The sequence below is a fragment of the Micromys minutus genome, assembly GCF_963924665.1.
Source record: "Micromys minutus genome assembly, chromosome: 33".
NCBI lineage: Eukaryota > Metazoa > Chordata > Mammalia > Rodentia > Muridae > Micromys > Micromys minutus.
In genome coordinates, this window is record NC_137968.1 from 102,790 (window position 1) to 117,280 (window position 14,491).

The following is a 14,491-nucleotide window of genomic DNA, read 5'->3' on the forward strand; positions in this document are numbered from 1 at the left end:
TTAGAAAAAGTTCATTTATAAAACTAGTTCTAGTGATAGGTATATAAACCCACCATTCAGAAGGTTGAGACAGGATCATAAGCTCAAGGCCAACGTGGGCAGCTTAGTAAGACTCCCTTTTCTAAAAGTAAAAAGAGGACTGAGTGTGGCCCAGCAGAGAATGCTCACTCAGTATCCCTCAGGCCCAGTACTGGGGGAAAGTTGTTCTTGCAGGGAAATGGAGTCTGTGAGTCACACTGGTCCTGCAGCTACTGCTCTTGCCATTCCTTCGTTGTGCCATTTCTGATCTTGATATCCTCTATGTGCTGGAATTCAGACTTACATTTTCATTTAGGATTTCTTCTATAAATTGGTGCTAGGGATGGAGTTATTAATCTTAACAGAGGCAATTTATTTTTGTTTATTTATTCATGTTTTCTTCTTTTGAGACAGGTTCTTACATAGCCTCTGCTGGCCTCCAACTCACTGTGTAACTAAGGATGGCCTTGAAGTGGTCATCTTGCCTCTGCCTCCCAAGTACCATGATGTACCATAGGCTTGTATCACTAGCTAGGCTCTACCTTGAGTCAATTTCTTATTTAAATAGTGGATAGTTTGCTGCTTTCTAATGTGATTGATTCTAGGCTGCAGGTGGAGCTCAGTGCTAGTGATGGTATGAGACCCTGGGATCAATCCCTAAAACCAAAATGAGATTTACAAAATATATATTAAAAAATGTGTCCTGAATATCAAACAAGTTTGGACAGCCAACCTCTTTTTAGAATTATTTTGCAATCATTTTAAAGTTAGTCTGTCTGAAGTATGGCGGTCTTGGTATGATTAGTTTCTGTGCTGGTGAGAGCTGGGAACAGGTGGTTAGCCTCCCCATCTTTTGGAGGCTAGAGTAACAAGTAGCTAAAGTTGAAGAAAAACTTATTGGCTGTTGCACCATAATACAATTTTAGCAAAGTTTCAAGTTTTAAGCACATATGAGAGTACAGACACTCAGATCTCCTTAGACCCATCACCTAGATTCAACAAGTATTGATTTGTGCTTGATGTTACCATTGTCCACCCTCATTCTGTTTTAAATCTGTTCTCAGATAGTAATCCAAGATGTATAAACTATTTTTGTTTCTTTCCCCACAAACACCTCACAACTCTGAGGAGTTGGTGTTCACATAATGCGTGTTTTATACCTCACTTATTCACGACATGGTACCAGTGAGGCTCTCATGTTCCTCTTTGATGTAGTCTAGTTTCCCAGTGAATGCTTTCTTATCTCTTAAAGTGTATTTGTGTATCTTGTTTTGTTTCTTGAATCTGGATTGCCTTTTGTTGTCATTTGTCCTTCTGCCCGCCCCCATCCCAAGATTTCCTGCACATTAGAAGCAGGAATAAAGGCTTGTTCTCGTTTGCTTTTTGTTCTGTGACAAATACCACAACCAAAAGTAGCTTGGGAAGGAAACAGTTTAATTGGCTTACATGTCCCAGCCCCAGTTGACCATTGAAGGAAATTAGGGCAGAAACTCAAGCAGCAGCAGATGTTGCTTACTGACTTACTTGCTCCCTTCCCTTACTCAACTTGCTTCTTAAATAGCCTAGAACCTGTCCAGGAGTAGCGTTGCTCACAGTGGACTAGGCCTCCTAATCAAGAACATATCCCACTGACCAATCTGATAAAGATATTCCTTATTTGAAGTCTCCTCACAGGTGACTCATTCTAGTTTGTGTCAAGCTGACCAAAAAACTAACCAACACAATACTGGTTTGAGAGTTGTGCTCAAACTTCCTGCTCCATTCATATTGTAGAGCTGCGTCACAGTTGGTGCCATCTCTGATGTCATCCTTTGTATTAACTAACTTCAGATCAACAATATTAGGAAGAGATAACTGCCCTGTTACCAAACATGGGCAGACTATTTTCTTGTCATTTTCTCCCAACCACACAGAGCATTTGTACTGTATTAGGTAGGACAAGTAACCTAGGAATGATAGTATGTAGGAGGATGTATGTACATTGTATACAAAACTGTTTTACATCTGGGATGTGAGCATCTGGAGTTTGGTATCCTTCAGGCATCTTGGAAGAGGGAGGAGGCAGCCAAACTGCTATGCCTATCTTGCAGCAAGGACCACCGAGGCCTCTGGTAGTGATTAATTGGGGGCTTCAAGAGATTAATTGGTGAATGCACTCTTTAAAATTCTAATGCTGGGTTATTCAGATTGGCTCTTTGTGGTTTTTAAAGCATCTTTGTTAAATGAAAGCATCCATACATTTACAAATCCAGAAGAACCACTTCTAGCCTGTGATTATGCTAAATGGCCACCAAAACCAGATACTCCCAACCTAGATCCTTATCTAGCCCTAAGCAGCCTATTTTAAAGTAATCATAGGGTGAGAGGTTAAAGAATTCTGGGCTGGTGTTACCTTGTCACTTTCCTTAAATTAACAGACAAGCAGTGTCAGCCCCAGAGTGTGTCTGTCAGCCCAGAAGAACATGCTGCAGGATCTGGGAACTTGCCTGGAGGATTCCCGAGGCGAATGAAGAGAGATTGTTAGGACTCCACACTCATGAGTGCCCTGTTCAACTTAGCCAAAGCTTTAACAGCAAGAGTCTCAGAGTAACTTGTTAATTTCCAAGTGTGTTAGTATGAGGAGAGTTTCTAATTGGTAGTTTCTAAATGACAGTTACAACACTGGGATAAAATGATTAATAAAGTAATTAGACAAAGTTTCATCATATCTTTAAAAAGTGACACCACATGTACCAGGCCACAGAGATGCATTAGAAACATAAAGAATCCAGTGAACTTGGAACTCTAAAAACACTTTCTAATACTTTTGGGCTGAAGAAGAAGTTATGGGTTGAAGAAGAACGCATGGCAGAATATTTGTAAATTCCTGATGACAGTGAAAATGTTGAGAAGATACAGGAGGCTAGTGACCTCTGAGGAAGATAAAAAACCTGAACTGATTTAAATAGAAGAGCTCCCAACCCAAAACTGTATTAATTATTAGATAAACTCGAAACTGAACCTTTCCAGGCATTTAAGAATGTTGGCTCTGGGTGTGGGACATGAAGGCCCTGTTGATCCATAGTTATGGGCTCTTCTGGGCAACCAGTATCCAGTGGGAACTGACAGGTCAGGCACTGGCAAGGAGATCACCAGGCTATGTAGTCACAGTGATGTTATGTGTAACGGGAGCTATGATTTCTTAGATGGTAGTCTAATTCTAATTTCAGCTTTAAATATATTATATATTCCTAAGTAATTTTGTTCCTGTTTGTTATGCAAGCAGTTGACATGTTTGAACTTCTTTATGTTAACCAGGAGTATGCTGTGAACTGTCACGTGATCACCTGGGAGAGAATCGTTAGTCACTTTGATATATTTGCATTTGGGCATTTCTGGGGCTGGGCCATGAAGGCCCTGTTGATCCGTAGTTACGGGCTCTGCTGGACAATCAGTATCACCTGGGAGTTGACCGAGGTAAGACATGGACAAGGGAATCACCAGGACTCCAAGATCACGGTGACAGTGTGTAAGGAGGCTATGACTCCTTAGATGGGTCATTCTCTAGCCCCTGGGGAACTGTATTGAATTTATACAATCCCGTGACAATACTCTGTACTTACATGTAAAAAGCAGAGATAAAATGTTTCTGTGTCCTTAAGAACTCATGTTCCTTTATGGTAAGTCTTAAAGAAAAACAAATGAAGTAAACGAATGAATTTGGATTCCAAAGTAAGACAAATCATTGAAAAGAGGAAATCTGTGTAGAAGCAAGTGATTCACTTGGCCCACACGCCAGCTTTCTCTTTAGACCCGTGGGACTGGGTTACAAGAACATCCACAGGTGTTTTCTCTCTGAGGGGGATTTCCCTATAGAGCCCTATGACCTGTTCCCAAAAGGTATTATCCATTAATTATGAGAGGTACACCCCAAGGAAGCTATCAACAAACTGAAAATTGGAGAACTACTTCCAATTAGTTCAGCATTTATTAATCATTCCCAGGACACAGAATTTGACTCAGTGCCAGCTATTGCTGACCTGAATGTACAAAAGCATCCCGATTAGGTGAGCTTCTGTCAGTGTGTTCCTAGCTTGGGAGGCCAGAGTCTGCAATCACGCTATGGGCAGGGTTGCTTCCTTCTCACAGTGCTGTGGACACCCAACCCAGGTCTCCCACTTAAAAGCCTTTGACAACTTGATAGTCTTTTGCATTCCTTGACTTAAAGATGCATCACCCTGATCTCTAACTTTATCATCAGGTGGCCTTCTCCCTGTGTGTATGAGTTTCCATGGACATCTTTTTATAAAGACATGAACCATAAGTGGGTCAGTCCTTACTTGGTTTCAGTGTGATCTCTGCTTAAGTTGCTACTTCTGCAATGACTACAGTTCCAAGTAAGTTTGCCCTCTAAGGAACTGGAGGCCAAGGCATGGGAATTCTTAGAGGATGAGGCTCAGCTCACACATAGCTTAGTCCCTTATATCCATTAAGAATTCTCCCAATCATCTCTGTCTATTCCCATTGTACAGAGGAAGGAAACTGAGTTCAGGCTGACATTGTAGAAGAGTCACACCTCCATCCCAGATATAAAGCCCACCTTCCTGCCATTATATCTTGTTCTACCTGGGTAAGCATCTTCCTTGCCCAGTTCCTTGTAAAGCAACTAGACTTTCTCACACTCCTTTGCTTTTTCTCACCTGGCAGGGTTATCTTCTGACCCTCTTTGCTGCTCCCCAGGATCCTCTCGTCTCTAAGTCTTGGAGTACAGTCACTGAAGTCTTCATTCCTCTGTTCTCACTCATGTCTAATCTGTGCTTCATCTGAAGTGTTTTTCTTCCCGCTGTTGTGAAAATGACCCTTTCCATTACCCCATCATATCAAGACCTCTTCCTACAGAGTCTTTAGTGGTCCATTGCTCTTTAGAGTCACCTATGAATCCCAAGAGGAACTGACTACTGCATCCCATTCTGGCCTCCCTGAGCCCATCTCAAGCTTATGGTCCATTTGTCTTCATTTTGTGTTTTTGAACCACCTGTATCAGAGCCTGGACCCAGCCCTTCCCTCTTTCTTATTCCTCATCTTCTAGACTGTTCTCTCCCTGTCTATACTCTTTTCCTACCTCTCCACTATCCATATTCCATGTTCAAACTCAGAAAGAGCTCCTCCTTTCTGTCTTAAGAGCATGTTTGCATGTCCCAGATCCAAGTACTGTCCCACATCACAAGTGTCCCACGATTCTATTATGAGTGAGTGAATGAAGGTGTTCTGGCTCTCAGACTTTATCTCTTGGGATTCTGTCTTGTCCCAGAATTTGTAACCTTCCAGGAAGCACCTAGGCTGAAGGGCATCTTTCATACCCGCTCCTGCCCATATTTTGTTTCTGTAGCTTCTTTTCGTCCTGTTCTTATGACTGGTGTTCCAGCTCTGTCTGGCAGCTTACAACTTGGAAAAGCTCCTCAGTAGTAATTCCAGCCCCAACATAGCAGCCACAGACTGAGCATTCAGTAGCTGTCCTGTGGCCTCTTAGTTTTAGGCACATTGAGAAGAAATGTTTGACTGACAGAATATGTCTTACTACTAGTGTTGACTTGGTCTCTTTGCAGTTTCACCTTAGGCTGAATCTTCTTTCAGCTGGGTATGTGTTTCAGACATAGCTGACACACCCTTTGTTTTGTACAAAACAGTTTCCAAGAGACCTTGTCTCACTCTTGATATTGCCACAGCCCTCTCTGGAATGGTCTCTTTTTCCATCTCTTGAATTCAGTAATGTCTGTTCACATTTCCACTCCAACATGGTTTCCCTCCAGACACCAGTTCCAGTTGTACTGAATCAGAGTGAGCCATCCTCGTCCCCACAGCCTATTGATGTCACTGCTGCAGAACTTGCCCCCGGCTGGTCTCTCTTTAGGTTCAGCCTCTCAGTACTTAGCCCAGTCTTCCTGTTGACTGGCCACCATACATACCATGGTGCCTATTGAAAGATGGCATCGCTGAGCACCAGTAGTGGGAGATGTCCTATTGAGCCTCTAGTTTCCTTCACTGCCATCAACAGCCAACCTTTCTGGTTCTTTTACAGTTACTCATGTTTGGCCACCATACTAGATTGTTCCCAAATACTCTTAAATTCTCAGGCTTCTCATTTGAGGATTTTGCTACACTTGGTTGTCAGCTTTGAAACTTTCTCTTTATTCTCCATGAAGATACTTCTGTGTGCCATTAGCCAGTGTGACTCCTGCAGCTGCCACTGTTCCTTAAAATCCTTTTTTTTTTCTTGTTTTGTTCTTAATAGAGAATTATTTTGGTAAATGTTGTTTGAAAGAAAATAAAAAACTCTTCAATATAAAAAGCAAGAGCCCAATTCAGACGTTGTTATTGTTGTTTTTGAATACATTGGGGAAGAAGAAAACTTATTTTCTGAAACATATTATTAAAAATAACAGGTTGAAATGTATTTCTGTGGTGTGCCCCATTGACACTGTTTGCCCAACTGTCATCTCTTGTGTTCCTCAGCTTTTCTTCATGCATCTTCTGCCCAACTTTGCTGAGTGCTGGTGGGACCAGGTCATCCTGGACATCCTGTTGTGCAATGGTGGTGGAATCTGGCTGGGCATGGTCGTTTGCCGGTTTTTGGAGATGAGGACTTACCACTGGGCAAGCTTCAAGTGAGTCCTCTTCTTTGGAACCTTGGAACTGTGGTGGTCTGGTTTGGTTTGTGCTTTACTATGGATGAGATTTAGTCCAGTCTCATAATAACGGATGAGTACACTCTGGCAAGCGAATCACTTATAATTGAAGCAATTATAAATCTGGTTTCAAACATCCATCTAGAAAATGCTGCTGAGATAGTTATTAACACATCATCTCAGCACTAGGAAGGCTGAGGCAGGAGGATTGTGCAAGTTCAAGGCCAGTCTGTGCTATGAAATGCTATTTATGGCAGCTTGGCATTATTTAGTGAGACTCTGTCTTAAAACACACACACACACACACACACACACACACACACACACATCAAATAACAAAAAAAAAGATGTAGAAAATGCTAAATCATACACCCTCCAGTCTTCTTCACCCTGTTTATTTAAAGGCTCTAAGCATGCTCTTGGTTCAAAATAATTTGCACAGCTATTTCTTTTAATTCACTCACTTCCTTAGCCTGAGTCAAAACTCCCCTCTCCAGATTAAGTGGTCTGCCCCTGGAGATAGCTTCTCTAACTTTTATCAGACCATTGTTTGAATGAGCTCTTGAGAACATTAGGTTCATCACATCACATTCTGTATTAGTTAGAGTTCTGTTGCTAAGAAGAAACACTAGGACCCCTGCAACTCTTATAGGAAGAAAACATTTACTTGGGGCTACCTTACTGGTTCAGAGGTTTAGTCCGTTGTCAGCTTGGCAGCACACAGGGCTGCATGGTGCTAGAGAAGAGCTGATAGAGATTTCTACATCTGGATCTACAGGCAGCAGGAAGAGAGTGATAGTGGGCTTTGCCTTATGCTCCTAAAACCTTAAAGCCCACCCCAATTACAAATTCCTCCAAAAATCTCACATCTACTACAACAAGGCTCCTAAGAGTGCTACTCCCCATGAGCCTATGGGGCCGTTTTCATTCAAACCACCATACACCTCTGTTTTGGCTTCTCCAGTCTTCAGTATAAAGTGTCTATGGCCTGGGAGGGAAGAACCTTTGCCAAGTCAGGCCAGGCACCCAGAGTCCCATGGCTGTCCATGCGCTCCTCTGTACCAGGGACTTAGTCTGCATTTTGGAAACTTGGCTGTTCTACTTTACTCTGCTGATTATGATTACTTGTCAATATCAGGAAGTTTATTCTGACTCTGTAAGACACACACTCGGTCAGTGGTACTTTAAGATTGCCCCCAAGTGAGACACCTAAAAGCAGATTGATGCAAAAGCAAGAGGTTTATTTTCCGGGAAATCGGAGTTGACCCTCAACCAGTCCCTTGAGGCAAGTGACTAGAAGGCAATCCCTAATGGCTTTTATAAGCAGTTTTTATACTTTTAAGGGACACAGGTTACATCAGCAAAGCTACAGTTCAAATTTATTGGCTAAGCATATTGACCTTTAAATCTGTTGGCTAGCAAGCATGCACAAATCATGACACACATTTGAACTCTACCTGGAGCTTTCCAGAGGGTCAGGTGACCATCAGTCAGTACATTCTGCAATTTTTTTTACTCAAGAATATCCCTGTGGGTGGAGAATGGAACTTGACCCAAGTTAGGAAGCTGGAACCTGGCCTAGCCTTGACCTGAGGTGGTGGGTGTAAGGCTGGTGAAAGCCCCTAGGATCCCCTTTTTCTTATACAAGCTCCAGTCTTGGAGCTATGCTCAAGGGTTTCTAGTGATTAACTCATATTCTTCAGGTCTTGTCCTCAGGGTCTCATATTGTTGGCACTGGACCATCAGCTGCACTGCACCTATTCTCTCTTATATGAAGGCTATAAGCTTGTTCAATAGGCAGGGTCCAAAGGTCAACAATAGCAGGAGAACAGTTAGGAGTCCTAACAAGGTAGATATGAGGGTGGTTCACCAAGGGAAGGAGTAAAACCAAGACTCGAACCAGCCCTGACTCTGTTCTCTTTCTCTCTCCTATTTGGCTAGCCTATCTCTCACCTAGGCCATCATCATACCCCAGTTGTACAACCTGAGTCCCCAAGCTTTTCCCTTTAGCCATCCCATTGTTTCTTTGCCTTTCTGAGTGAAGCTGATTATTATTGGGTTATAGGTGGCGTTTGCTCAGGGGGTGTCCCGATACCCTCAGTTCCCTGGGTAGCCCCCCCCCCATCAAGTCCCAAGAGGAGGAGGGGTTCCAGTGTAGTTTCACATCCCCAGGTTCAGAGGTTTAGTCCATTGTCAGCATGGCAGACAGGGTTGTGTGGTGCTAGAGAAGAGCTGATAGAGAATTCTACATCTGGATCTACAGGCTTTCTGGACCCCCACATCAGTGAGCTGACTTCTTCCATCTCAAAGGCAAATGTAAATGGGGGTCTCCTGCAGATGATACCTTTGTACAGGGAATGCACATCCTGTTTTCTTCCCCACCCTACCCTAAGCTCAGAGTCCTCTTTCTCCCATATGGGCAGTTTGCTTCCACCAGTGCTCCCTTCATGGGTGGGGATGTCCCACAAGTCAAATCCTACCTCCAGCTGGCACAGGTTGAAAGTGAGGCCAGGCCAGCTGGTGTTGAGGAGCTTGGAGGCTGTCAGGGAGGCAACCTCATCTCCAGTTCCAGTGGAAACCACAGTCCAGGTTTGACAAACGGGCACATGGGGACTGTATAGAATGGGGAAAGGAATCAAAATCTAGAGGTACTACCAGGCGGACATGATTAGGACCAAGCAATCTTGAGCCTAAGTGGATTTGTCCCTCCCTGGGGTCCCCAGGGAGCAGCATCTGCATGTTTCACAGGGGATTCCTGCACCTGGGCCACAATACCATCTACCTTGAGAGTTGTGGGAGTGGTTAACTGTACCATGAAGGGTCCCTTCCACCGAGGTTCCAGGGACTGTGCCTGATGCCTTCAGATGTAGACCCAGTCACCAGTCTGGAAACTGTGAGGGGTCTAGCATTCCTAGAGCACATAATAAGGCAGACAGTTTGGGCCAAATCTTGTGTTGTATTGATTGAAGGGCTTGGAGCCTCAAGAAGAGGTTCCCATCAGTGAGTTGGGATCCCTCCAGAGAGGGCCCAGTGGACATCAAGGGAGTTGGGGTACCAAACAGGATCTCAAAAGGGGTCAGGACCAGAGGAAGGAGCACCACCCAGTCAGCACCAGTCTCCAAGGACAATTTAATTAAGATCTCTTGTAGATTTTCTCTACCTACCCTGAGCTCTAGGGATAGTACACACAATGGAGCTTCCAAACAGTTCCTACACCCTGGGAAAATTTCTTCTAATATCTTCTTGGCTACCACGATAGCTGTTTCCTGCTTGGCAGGGAAAGTCTCAACCCACCCAGAGAAAGTATCTACAAACACCAGGAGGTATTCGTCACCATATTTTCCTGACTTCTGTGAAGTCAACCTCCCAGTATATCCCAGTTCTCCCCTAGGTCTCTAGCCCTGTTTGCTCTTGGCTGCATAAGCATACACTGACATACACTGTTCTACTGTCTGGCTGGCTAAGAACCTAAGGTCCATTATATATACCTGAGATCCCTGGACTGCTTGAATGAGCTTCTTATCTCCTAAATGAGCCTACTTGTGCATCTGGCCAAGTCAGTCTTTTGCTTGTTCTCTGGGGAGTATGTATACTTTTCCCCTCTTGAGTGCACCATGTCCTTCCTCCTCTTCTGCTGTATATTTGAAGTGAGGCCATCCTGAGTCCAGTCCCATTTCCCAGAGAGTGTCTCTTGCAGGCCCATAATTGGGATAGGCTCCTGCATAGCTACTTCTTGAGCCACTTGATCTGCCTGGCTATTGCCCCAGGCCACTGAGTCTCTTCCCTTCTGATGTCCTTGGCAATGAATAATAATCAGTTGCTGGCTTCACCAGGGCATCCAAGAGATCCAAGATTTCCTGCTTGTTTTTGTTTTTGTTTTTTTCCTCTGATGTGAGCAGTCTCCTCTCTTGGTATATTGCCCCGTGGACGTGGGCTATGGCAAAGGCATACCTGCTATCCATGCAAATGTTAATTTTCTTGTTGGCCCCAAATTCCAGGGCTTGGGTGAGGGCTTTCTGTGCCAACATGTGGGGGAGGGAGGGGGGGTTAGCAGTTCAGCCCAGATGACATTTGTGCCATCCACGGCCTGGCAGCACCTGCTTGTCTCTTACCTTCATGGAGAAAACTGCTCCTGTCTGTCAAACGGGTAGCCCTGGCACCCAGCAGGGGCCCTTTGGAGAGGTCTTTCCTCCACCCATGGGCTTCTGCTAGTATTTTTTGATGTTCATGTTGTGGTGGCTCAAGGTTGGGATTGGGCAGCAAGGTGGCCAGATTGAGCCCAGCCAGTGGAGAATCTAGTCCACATCAGCTAACCAGTGGTCCCATCATCCTCTGGGTCTTCCCACTCAGAGGCAAAGCATTCTTGACTTTAGAGTGCCAAGGGCAGGTAGAAGAAATCATCTTTCAGTCTAAGACCATGTACAAAATTTTGGAATGTGGTAAAGAACTCAATAGAGCGTAGGGGTTAAGCACAGTAGGGTGGATGTCAGCCACTTGACTGTTTACCTCTTGTAAGTCCTGAACTGGGTGATAATTGTTAGTTCCTGGCTTGATTGGCGGCTTGACTGGCCGAACGGCACTTACACAACACCCCAAACTGGAGGAGCTTGGAGATGTGTGGCTTAATCCCCAAGACGTAGGGTATTGCCTGAGAGATACTGGGGTAACCTGCACCTTGAGTTCTACCACCACGGTACGGTGGTGGTGGGGCAGGGATGGAGGGGGGATGACATTTTACTTTGCCCATCTCCTCCCTCCGCTTCTGCCTAGGCTGACAGGAATGTTTCCAACCACCAAGTCAAATCCTGGTTATACTCATCATCTATCTGGTAGTCAAAACAGATTCAGGCTCTCCTTTCAGGCCATTTAATTGAGGCCCATCGAGCAGGAAGTGTGTCTGGGCCCCCATCTTGGAGAGTAAGTTTCGCCCCAAAAGAGGGTAGGGACAGTCTGGGATGACCATAAATGAATGGGACACCCTGCCCATCCCTAGTTCCACTGCTCTTAGGGTAGTCCATGAATACATTTTGGTGGCAGTGGCTCCTTGGACCCAATTTTTTCTTGGAAACTGGGCCATCGGCTTGGAGGAGGACCAAGTGTTGAGGCCCTGTGTCCACCAAGAATTAAGTGGGTTTTCTCTTCACTCTCAGAGTTACTCTGGGTTTGGGGAAAGGGTCTGAAACCCCTTCTCCCTAGTCGCTGTCTTCCCCCAGGGCTAACAACTTTGCTGTTCTGGGGCTTTTTTCCTGAGCCCTGTGATTTCCAGCCCCCAGTTTCTGTTTGTTCTAGCACTCTTGGGCCCAGTGGCCCCTCTCCTCGAAATATGCGCACTGGTTCTTTTTGAGGGAGTTTTCTGTCTGTCTTTTGTTGGAGTTGCTTTTTCTAATTACTGTAGCTAAGATTCTCTGTAAATTCCTTTCCTATAGCTTTTCTTTTGTCATCTCCCTTTCATCTTCTTCCTTTCTCTTTTTCTGCCCCCTTTCCTCCTCTGTCTCCCTATTATGGAAGACTTTCTCAGCAACCTGCAGTAAATCTCTCAACGACTTACCCTGTAGTCCCTCTACCCAATATTGCATGGCCTGACTGCCATCCTCATCTATGAGCCCATAGGCTTGTACAGGGAGGGACACTATTGTATTGGGTGAAGTGGATCCCTTTTGCTCTGGGTCCCCATAGCCAGTCCCAGTTCTGAAGGTTCCTCCCCCTCTCCCCCCTTGCTGGGGCTAGAGGAAGGGGGGTATAAAGGGACACTGGATGAGGGCTCAAGGGAGATCCTTGAGGAGGGGCCGTGGGAACTGGGGCAATGGCGGGGGTATAAGGGGGTAGAGAATCCATCAGTAGCAGATCTGCTGTGGAAGGGTCCTGGAGGATGTTCTTTACAACTCAGTCTCTGTGGGGTTCTTCTTCATGGCCAGGACCTGCAAGAGTCTCGGAGACTTGCCTTGACCTGAGGTAGGAAGCTGGAACCAGGCCTAGCCTTGACTGGAGGTGGGTAGATGTAAGGCTGGTGAATAAGGGGTCCTTCAGCTCTAGCTTGAGTGTCACATCTCTGTGTTTGTAGGAGAGCAGTTTGTGTCATCACTATTGTTGTGTTGTGTTTAGTTCCACTTGCTGTTCAGCTTGTGGCAAGAACCATGCCTTGGGTGAGGAGAGGAGCCAAGGTGTGATAATGGAAGTAGATGCTTTTATTGCATTAGGAAATCTATGTCATGAAATCTGAGCATTTCTATAAATCAGCCAATGTTCTTCCAAAAGATGATTTTAAAGGGCTTTTCCATATATAATCTCAACTTACAGACAAACCATAAAATAGGAACTTGCTCCCTGTCCGTTTTTTGTAGTGCTGGGCTGGAGAGAGGAAAGCCCAGGCAGGTGAATACCGTGCAGGGTCTTGATCAGGTTTTTGTGCAATAAATACACACACACACACACACACACACACACACACACATACACACACACACACACACACAGGAACTACTTCAGAGAACTTGTTCAGTTTAATGGGGGTGGGTATTTATGGCCCTGGGGAGGTGGCCAGCTCTTTGGGGCAATGTTTGTGTGGTTGTGTACAGTTAGCCAAGATAGGGATGTTGGAAGACGCTTCATCTGCATATTCAGAGCTGAGGGATTGGGGCTGGGGGAGGGGGTTGAACAGTCAGTCCGATAACTGTCAAGGTAGTAAATTTTTACTAGGGTTGATGGTGGGAGGTTGGGAACGAGGAGGATAGCCAACTCCTGCCTTTCTGTCTTTGAGGTTTCCAGGGTTGAAGCTGTCTAAATCCTTCATGTCTCTGGGCCATTATGGTCCCACAGTAACTGATACATGGTCTTTTAGGTGTTCCCAGGATTTCACTGTTAACAAAAGCTACAGTGAAAATTATGGCCTATCTGTTTATCTGTCTGGTTCTTTCTCCCTTCTTAATTGGCAAGCTTCCTGTAATTAGAGTCCATTGGTTTACAGTCTCACCTATCTTGAATGTGTAGATGTATTTATTCGAAGTTTCCTCAAATCTAATTTTTAATCTTTCAGATTCATCCCACATTAAATTGAAAGGATTTCTGCCTAATTCTTCTGGAGTTTCTCTCTTCACAGCCTTTTATAGTTCAAGAATACTTGGATGTTGCCATAAATAGAACTTTAGTTTTCCATTTTGACATACCTTGCCCACACAGTAGTTGGTCTGAGCCCAGTGCCTGCATATGCTGAGCAAGTTCTGGACCACCAGTTGTACTCAGTTTTTTTCTCCTTCAATCACATTAAGTTGCAGTGACAGCATTCAACTTGTTCTGTATCCCATATAGACTTTGAATCAAGCTTTTAATAGCTGGGATTGCAGGCCTGCCCACTTTTAATTCTTGGACTGTGTGTTTCTCCCTAGAATAATATGTTTGACTATGAATACAACTGAGATTTTATACCATTTGCCATTATTTATTCCCTTACCTGCTTTGGTTTACTAATAATCCTTTCTCTGTCTATTGACGTGAGGCCTTTGTAATTATGTAAAGAGAATCTACTGTGGAACATTATTTGGGCTACACACTGTTTAAGAATTGGAGCAAAGTGCCATGTGGAGCCTTGCGTCAGTTCTGAGGGTAGACAACTGTTTGGTGACTTGCCTAAGGACACACAGTCACTAAGCAGTGGAGTGTGAATTTATATACCAGGCTGTCTCAAAAACAGCCACAACACTGCATTCACCCTCTCAAGTTCAATAGAATCATTTTGTCAAGATGCCAGATTATAAGTCTACTACTAAACACTCAGTATTTTTAAACCCATATTAAATGTATAAATGAATATA

The 14,491-nt window shown here is 44.4% G+C and overlaps 1 protein-coding gene across 1 annotated transcript in view; it reads left to right on the plus strand.

Moving 5' to 3' along the window:
* Positions 1–14,491, plus strand: part of PTDSS1 (phosphatidylserine synthase 1) — a 67,359-nt gene that overhangs the window by 23,146 nt on the left and 29,722 nt on the right. The window contains exons 5-6 of the mRNA XM_080909363.1: positions 3,316–3,474; positions 6,511–6,662. Coding sequence (XP_080765489.1) covers positions 3,316–3,474; positions 6,511–6,662 — 311 coding nt within the window. The remainder of the gene's footprint in view (positions 1–3,315; positions 3,475–6,510; positions 6,663–14,491) is intronic.